The 8918-nt window shown below is 45.0% G+C and overlaps 1 protein-coding gene across 1 annotated transcript; it reads right to left on the bottom strand.

The window, feature by feature from the left end:
• Nucleotides 1–280: 280 nt before the first annotated feature.
• On the bottom strand, nt 281–8768 carry ccdc105 (coiled-coil domain containing 105). The gene is made up of 8 exons (XM_055227732.1): nt 8481–8768; nt 7502–7786; nt 6958–7062; nt 5658–5925; nt 5091–5257; nt 1963–2058; nt 1310–1423; nt 281–508 (listed from the first exon to the last, which is right to left on the bottom strand). The coding sequence occupies exons 1-8, from the start codon at nt 8766–8768 to the stop codon at nt 281–283; spliced, it is 1551 nt and encodes a 516-aa protein (XP_055083707.1).
• Between the last annotated feature and the right edge of the window lie 150 nt (nt 8769–8918).

The raw sequence follows: 8918 nt of genomic DNA, 5'->3' as shown, positions 1-8918 counted from the left end.
AATGTTCTTAGAACGCTAGGCTAATAGAGTTATATGTTTCTCTGTAGAGTCCGGTGATGGTTTATGGGCTTTAAAACTGCACAGGAGATGTCTGGATTTTTATCTATGACACAACAAAACTGGCAAAATGTGAATTGAGGTGTTTTTGAGGCTCAGAGAAGACGACTTTGGTTTGAGCAGGTTAATGAAAAAAAATACAGCCCCAGTTATGTTTTTGATGAGTAAACAATGTAACATGGTTAAAAGGTCAAAAAGTCCATTCTGCGTGTGTTCTGTGTGTCTACTGAGCACAGGAGAGGGCTGTGCTGCTCTGGAGCGCATCCTGCTGGAGAAACACTGGTACTGCACGCTTGTCCACATGTCTGCGCCTCATCCGCAGCACGGCGGAGTCGACTGCAGCGGCGGCGCTCTTCCTCTGGAGGTCGCTGTGGAGCAAGGCAGAGGTGTGCTGCAGACGATCAAACTCTGCCTGTCGAGAGGAGAAGCAGCGAGCCAGCATCGCACTGCCCTGAAGGGGGCGCAACACCACAGTTAAACTCAATGAAACACCTTTTTAATACAATGTAGGAAGTAAAAGCTAAAAGTAAAATCTGACATCAGACACAATGTGTGAAATGAGTTAACTTAGACAGTTCTAGTTTAGTAATATTTAAACCATCATTGTGGTTTTGGTTTCCAATAAGAACTTTTAGCTTTATTTATGCAAATTTTGTCAACAAAAATGTTTCATTCAAAGCCTGTGCTTCATGTATCCTCCCTCTTACAGTTTTACAAACAACATTACAATCTCATCTGAAACTGATTTGCCAGAGCCTGAACCTGCAGACAGAGGACACATGCATTCCCAGTATCTGGACAGGCCTCATGTTCAGAACCTCCAGAGTCACTGACTGAGCTGCAGAGGCTGCACTAGCTCTGACTCATGATTGTCTGCAGGTGCTGGGGTTTAGGCAGTGACCATTTAAATCAGAGAGAGCTGTTTTAGGTTTAAACCAACTGGATTTCAGCATCTTCAACCCAAATGAGAGAGTCATGTGAGGCTCAGTCTGCTCTCTGATTGGATAATCATCTTGAACCAAAACACCAACACAAAAAACTTGTCCATCACACTCAATGTTTTGTCTGTAAAAACTATATTTGATTTGAACCTGTGTATCTGGGGACACATAGGTCAGTCATGTTTGTGACACTTAAAATAAAAATCGTACATTTGATTCCTTTGAGGCCAACAGCCGACATGTGCAAATATGGGCACAATCTGTCACTGTCCATCTGATCAGAAGCCCAGATGCCCTGCAGAGGGAGGTACCTGGATGAGCTGAGCCGCCTCTGGGAGCTGGGTCCCTGGGTGTCTGTGATACACCTGCACCAGGGGCCTGTCCAGCCTCTCTCTGGACAGAACGTCTCCACTGTACTCTGGACCCTGCAACAACAAGCACCAATCAATACTCATCTCCCCCATCTTCCCCGCAGCAGCAGAACCAGCAGCCTCCTCAGCCTCTCTAGACTGAACTTCTTTGCTGTACTCTACACTCTGAGGATAACAAGAGGAGGATGCACGAAACAAAATAAAAATAAGCATGCGTTTTTTATTTCCTAAACAACAAGGACATAAAGTGACATTTTGTAGTTCATTTTACAGTTCCACCTCAAAGCTCAACCGAGACATTAAAGCACATTTCTGATCAAGTGCAAACAAACAAAAACAAGACAATCACATTTTAGGTATGCACCGATGCGATACTATGGTCCAATACTAGTATCAGATATCGGTGCTGATACAGAAAAATGTACCCATCAGATATCAGCTTCTAAATATCGGTTCAGCTGATATTCTGGTTGGGCCTAAAACTGGATATAATAAAGTTGTAATTGGTCCAGAATGTCTCATAATGCTTTGACTTGATGCTGTTCAGTCTCTTTACAATAATGAGCTGCTTGTGAGTGCTGTTGACCTCTGACCTGAGCACGTCCGTGGCTGTGGAGAATGAGGTCCATCTCTCTCTGCTTTCGATACAGGGCCTGTCTCGTAGCGCCGCACATCACCCCCAGAGACTGCTACAGAGAAAAATAAAGTAAAAACACATTAAAGAGGAGGTATTTGACTTCTATGGGGTATTAACTGTAACACATAACATATTTAGATCACCATGTTTCCTTTTATTGTTTTGAACATACTATATTCACCCAAAACAATGTACCGTAAATTTCGGACTACAGAGCGCACCTTGATATAAGCCGCACCAGCTAAATTTGAAGAGAAAATCAATTTTGTACATATATAAGCCGCACCTGAATATAAGCTGCAGGTTTTCATATTGTAACATGAGATATTTACACAGAAAGACGGTGCACCGACACGCTTTTTTTTAAACTGTGCCTGAAAATTGGCACCAACACGACAACAACACGGGATGAACACATCTGCAGGTTTATAAAATAAAGCTGCACCAACACGGAAAATCTGCTTTTATTTCCTCTGAAAACTTTTGTCGTCTTTTTACATTGACCAAGTTGGATTCATTGATGTCGAGCTTACGTGCAGTGGCTCTATTTCAGGGGTCGGCAACTCGCGGCTCCGGAGCCGTATGCGCCTCTTTCAGCCTCATACTGCGGCTCTGCGTGGCTTGGGAACTAACAGACACAGCTCACAGTCCTGCGTAAAGAGCCCTGATTTTCAGACGTTGTGCACACAGGGGTCAGGAGCAACTTTGGCCCGTCCCTAATGACGCACTAATAAGCTCGTCCGTAGATGTATCATGAAAATCCTGCTGGAAATCGCCACAGAAATCTATTTGATGTAGTAGCAAGTTTATTATCTGCTCTTGTCTCCGCGGTGACGTATCACGTATAACACATCAGACACGACGCACAAAAGTAGAGCCACAAGCGAGTGAAAATGAGCCAAAACAAAAGTCTTTGGAGATCTTTTTAACAAAGGGGAAAAGGACAACTGAGGAGCCAGAAGAGGAGACTACGACCTCCAAGAAAAAGAAAGATAAATTTAACAGACAATGCCTACTTAAAATCTGGGTTTGTCGCTACAGGTGACTCTCACGCACAGAGTCCGCTCTGCGTAACATACGGGAAAAGCAAATAAGGCAATGAAACCTTCAAAACTGCTTTGGCACATGGAGAATAAGCACCTGGGATTAAACGATACGCTACGAGTTTTTTTGTTGTTGTTTTTTTAAAGAAACTGCGGAGTAGAGTAGACATAATCACATAATCAGCGCGATGCATGATGCAGCGGTTTGGTGAGTTGTATTTTTTTATGCACTTAAGTTGTTTTTGCCATATTTATCTGCCACGTGTAGAAGGCTTGTCCGTGAAAGTAAAACCTACATTATTCCGTTACATTATTGTTATTATACAGTGTTATCTTCATTTTAGATGTCAAAAAGTATTTGCGGCTCCCAGTGTTTTATTTTATGTGGAAAGTGGGTCCAAATGGCTCTTTGCGTGTTAAAGGCCGACCCCTGCTCTGTTTCCTTTCTGTTTCTTTATCTTAAAAACTGCATCATATCCATTTCATGATGCGCAAAATGATCGTTCAAAATCAAAACTAGTGAATTCTTCAGAGCAGAATCTTTCCCCACGTCTGTCTCACTTTTACGTTTACAGCTAGAGAGCGCCCCCCAGGGTCCGTTATCCAGTAAAATTCCATATATAAGCCGCACTGCTGTAAAAGCCGCAGGGTTCAAAGCGTGGAAAAAAAGTAGCGGCTTATAATCCGAAATTTATATTCGTATTAACATGTTTTATAAGTTTCAGTTTCTTTTTTGATGCTCTGAGGCCCCCCTCCATTTGCTCCCCACGCTCTCCCTTCAGAGTGCTATTACAACATGCTAAACTACTGTGCATCGCGTCAGGTTTGTCAAGTTGTAGTGTACAGTTTTGTATCATGTTTTTGTATATTTATGGAGAATTGTCGTGTGGAGCATGGGTGACTTGTGAGCAGAGCCTTGTACAGAATCTTACAACGAACCATAAGGAGGGTTTGAAAAGGGCTAAAGAGAGAACATTAAATTACCACAAATATGCAGGGGTGACATCTAAAACCTCTTCAGACATGTTTTTGATGAGGGAACAACATTCTAAGCTAAAAACAAACAAACAAAAAAAACAACAATTTTGCTCAATACCCCCTCTTTAAGGGCCTGTTGACACATGACCCGATTAAAGTGTTTCCTGCTGAGTACACTTCATTTGTGGAGATATGAACATCACATCAGATTCACACCAAACAAGCCACACTGGGTACATTTGAAATCAGAGGTCTCAGTGCAGTGCACCTTCAGCCCCACAGCCCTCCAGGAGGGGGCGCACCAGACCAAACTGAAGACTTTCACAGGAAATAACATAAAAACAGAAATAATGTTTATACCTAACAAGAGTATGTGAGGGAAATCAGGACTGACTCTTAAATCAATTTGTGAGAGCATCTTTCTTTTCAGCCAAAGCTGCCGCTCCAAACTTATGATTTCATTAAAAATTTAATCAGATCCATTCTGTAAAATGGACTTTTCTGCACCATGTTACTGTTGTCTCACCATTTACTTTCCCCAAGTTGTATTTGGGGTGATTCATGCATGTTTGTGTCATCTTTATTCTCCTGTATTCAAGACGCTCCAGTTTTCACCGCCACCAGTTACACTAATTTTACTTTGATACACTTAGTGTCACAGTTTATCAGTCTTTATTAAGCAGTTTTGAGTAGTTTAAATGTATTTAATTTATTTAAATAAATCTGAAAATTTCTCTCCTGAATTTGACACATTTTAAATATATATTTTATGTATTATATTTTTTCCAGTGTTGTGATTTAAAGCCATGTATGTGTATTATGTAAGGTTTTTGGTTGTGTTTATTGGACTGAAAAACTTATTACCTCCTTATTGTGAGTGGGCATCTCCACAAACCTGACTCTTCCATGGAAACTGTCATTCGGCTATAATATAAAACTTTTCTATCTCCACGCAGAACGTTCCATAGTTTTAAATGTTGTATTCTTAAAGAGAATCATGTAGTTGCCTTTCCTCCTCAGAAAGTTACATACTATGACTTTATGAGCAGATGCTCGTGTTTACCTGCAGACTGATGGTCTCAGCCACCTTCTTCAGCAGCCCGTCATTGACCATCTGCTGTACCGCTCTCTGCCTGAGGAGGGCGCTGCTCAGCTTCTGTCTGATGGTCTGTCTGAGACGCTGTGACTCCTTCAGACAAGAGCAGGAGGAGTCTAGAGCCTCTTTACACTCTGAGCAAAAGGTCAAATACAAGCAGAAAATCAAAATTCAGTTCTACTGTTTCATTCAGGCACAGAGAGTGACAGTTTTGGGAGTCCGTCTTGACACAATTTTTTAGATAAAAATCACTCTGATGAGCATCATGATCATGTTTAGATTAGTCATTTTCAAATCAAGAGTTAGTTCACAATGAAATAGGTCCAGGAATATTCACATTTGGGAAGTGAAATATGAATAGATACGAAACCCATCAACCCGTCAGAACATGTTTGTAGAGGCCAACAGGGTTAAAGAGGCTGTAGTACCTTGGGTGAGGCCCAAGTGATCTGGGATGTACTACACGGGGTGTGGTACCTGGGATGTAGAGTCTGGGGCTGTTGTACCTGGGCTGTAGTACTTGGGGTGAAGTACCTGGGGTGTAGGGGCCGGTGGGGTTGGGTAGAGTCTGGTCCTGAGTGACAGTTATGGCTCCTCCTGTGGCTCCTCTTGAGGCTCCTCTTGAGGCTCCTCCTGTGGCTCCTCTTGAGGCTCCTCTTGAGGCTCCTCCTGTGGCTCCTCTTGAGGCTCCTCTTGAGGCTCCTCCTTTGGTTTTGCCTGATCCACTGAGAGGAAGCAGCTCCAAAACCAGAGCACGCTCAGAGGCACAAGACAAGAGACGACGACTGGAGAGAGAGAGAGACTGAGGAGAGGGGAGAGAGGGGAGTGAAAGGGAATGGGGGGAGACAGAAGAGAGGGAGAGACGGAGGACAGAAAGAAAGGGAGGGAGGAGAGTGAAGGAGGAACAGAAAGAGGGAGGGAGCGAGATGGAGGGAGAAAATGAGAGGGAGGAGAGTGAAGGAGGGAGAGAGAGAGGGGAAAGAAGACAGGACAAAGAGAGAGATGGAGGAAAGTGAAGGAGGGACAGAAGGAGGGAGGGAGGGAGGGAGAGGGAGGGAAGGGTGAGAGAAAGGGGAAAGAAGATAGGGCGAAGAGAGAGATGGAGGAGAGGAAGAGAAAGCGGAGAAAGGGAAGGAGGGGGAGGAATAGGTAGAGGAAGAGGGGGAGAAAAGGGAGGGAGTAAGGGAAAAGAACAGAGTCGAGAGAGGCAGAGAAAGAGGGAAGGATAGAAGATTAACATTGTTCCTTGAGAGATAATGTATTGTGGCTAAACCAACAGAGACAAGCCATGGAAATATAATAGTGAATTAAAGCAGACCTGTTGTGCTTGTGTCTCTATAGTTAAAATCTCTCACACCGGTGCATCATTATGTTAGAATTTGCACATTTTAAATCCCAAAATTAATCTAAAACGTCTTAGTAAAAGAAACAATTCCCTTTACTTGCGTGTTATAAAACAGCAGTGTCCAATGGGAGCTAAAGTCACCGTAAATGTCACTACAACAAAGAGCCGCACGTTTTACCAAAATGATTATGTGACGCTGCTGAAGCCTGTGAGTATCATCGATTAAGAACATTTAATCAGAGTAAGTCCAGCCCAGTGGGAGTGTACCTGTGGGGATTGGCAAAATGGCGTCTTGAAAATAAGAGATTAAAGATTACTCAAACATGAATCACTCCAAATATAACTTCAGAGAGTGGATAACAAGGAAATGACTATAACAAGGTTTAAAGCTCTGAACAGTCCAGTTTGCAGAATAGGTCTGATATACATGCAATAAAGACAAACTATTTGAAAGTATGTATTTGTTGATTGTTTCCCTGGAGAGCTCACCTGTATCTGGGTCAAAGTGGAGCTCAGGGTCTCCTCCAGCTCCTGCTTCAGATGGAGCAGCTCTCTCCTCTCACACTGCAACAGCTCGTCTGCACCATCAGTGACCTGCAGAGGGAGGGCATCTGACGCACACGGATATCTGGCACACTCACACGCTCTCTGGGAGGGCATCTGGCACACTCATGCTCTGTCAGGGAAGGCATCGGGCTCACTCACAGTCTCTCTTGGAGGGCACCTGGCTCATACAGTCTCTCTGGTTCACTCACAGTCTCTCTGGCTCACTCACACTCTCTCTGGCTCACTCACACTCCCTCTGGCTCACTCACACTCTCTCTGGCTCACTCACTCCCTCTGGCTCACTCACACTCCCTCTGGCTCACTCACACTCCCTCTGGCTCACTCACACTCCCTCTGGCTCACTCACACTCCCTCTGGCTCACTCACACTCCCTCTGGCTCACTCACACTCTCTCTGGCTCACTCACACTCCCTCTGGCTCACTCACACTCCCTCTGGCTCACTCACACTCTCTCTGGCTCACTCACACTCTCCCTGGTGTCTCTCTTGGTCCTGTGTCTGGAGCTGCTGCGGTTAAGGCCCAGATGGGACCTCAGGCTGCGGAGGGTCTGTTCCAGAAGGCCCCTCTCTCTCTGGAGTCTGCCCGCCTCCTGAGCCACGCGGCCCGCCTCTGTGCGTAGCTCCGCCTCCACACACCGCACCGCCCGCATGTACCCGCCTGCCGTCGCCACGCTCGCTCCCGCACACGCCTCACGCAGCGCAGTGCCAGGGAACGGCGCGCCCCCTGCAGACCGCCGAGAGCACGACAGCAGCTGGAGGAGAGGAGACTTTAAAGGAGTTAAAAAAAAAAACTCCACACCTTCACTAGAATCATTTGGATCATTTGAATGACCAATCTCTACTGAACTAAAGGTAAAAGGAGCTGTTAACTTAAAAACTACCTCTTCATGACATCACAAGATGAAACGCAGCATTTTGAGCTTTGGAAATGTAGACAGATCCATCCTTTAACCAATTAAATGACATGTGACTATTTCTAAGTGGTCTGAGCTGTTACCATATGCGGCTAAATCAACATCAGAACTAGGCACATTTTAGATGAGATCATCCTTTTTATACTCAGTTTAGTCTGGAGGACTAAATGGGAGCATGAGGGGGGAGGAGGTGAGAGATCTGCAGATATAAGGAACAGTGTGATTGATTTAACAGGTGTCCACACGTCAAACTCCGCCCCTGCAGCCAGGCGTTTACGATCAGAAACACCTGAAACAGCTGAAATCAGGGCAGTCCTGTGTGATGTCATCAACTACCTGACCACATATACTTTAATACAGATTGGACTGAAAAAGGACAAGGAGCCAATACCATTAAAACAGCATGTACAGAGTTTAATAAATAAACAAGATGTAGTGTTTATATCCACTTTAAAAAGTAGTCAGAGATTAGATTTTTATTTATTTTTCCATTTATTTTTAATTGTTACTCTTATGATTATCTTTTCCTCACCGTGGTTGCTGTAGTTCTTGGTCTTGTTGGAGTTGTGTGTTCATCTCTGCCTGAGTCACACCTCTTTTCTTTCTCTCCGGGCCCGTGTGGCTCCGGTGTCGTGTCCTCCGCGGAGCCCGGGAGTGTGACCGAGGCGCTGCTGGTCTGTGGCCGGCTCAGGGCTGACGTTGTCCCGGCTCGAGTCTGCCGCACCAGTCGCTCTGCTCTGCGGACCGCGCGCGCTGTGCCATCGCGCCAGGACGCAGCCCCCACGGTCACCGAGCCCAGAGGGAGCGCCTGCACCTCCATCAGGCAGATACTTCACTTACCACAATGCACAAAGTTTACAGCGCATTAACCGGACAAACGTGTTAAAGTTTGACTAGAAGAAATCCACTGAAATGTCAGCGCCATGGCAACTCTCCGGGGTTGCCAGATCATGAGAGACAGAAACAATCC

The sequence above is a fragment of the Periophthalmus magnuspinnatus genome, chromosome 16 (genome assembly GCF_009829125.3).
Source record: "Periophthalmus magnuspinnatus isolate fPerMag1 chromosome 16, fPerMag1.2.pri, whole genome shotgun sequence".
Classification (NCBI taxonomy): Eukaryota; Metazoa; Chordata; class Actinopteri; order Gobiiformes; family Gobiidae; genus Periophthalmus; species Periophthalmus magnuspinnatus.
Note: the sequence above shows the minus strand (reverse complement) of the source record. Positions and strands in the feature narration are given on the sequence as shown.

Excerpts from the sequence above, each read along its gene's own strand:
- ccdc105 (XM_055227732.1), bottom strand. The coding sequence starts at position 8,768 with ATGGAGGTGCAGGCGCTCCCTCTGGGCTCGGTGACCGTGGGGGCTGCG. Across the intron at positions 7,787-8,480 it reads CAAGAACTACAGCAACCACG|CTGCTGTCGTGCTCTCGGCG; the intron begins GTGAGGAAAAGA and ends CCTCTCCTCCAG. Across the intron at positions 5,258-5,657 it reads CACCGGCCCCTACACCCCAG|AGTGTAAAGAGGCTCTAGAC; the intron begins GTACTTCACCCC and ends CCTTTTGCTCAG.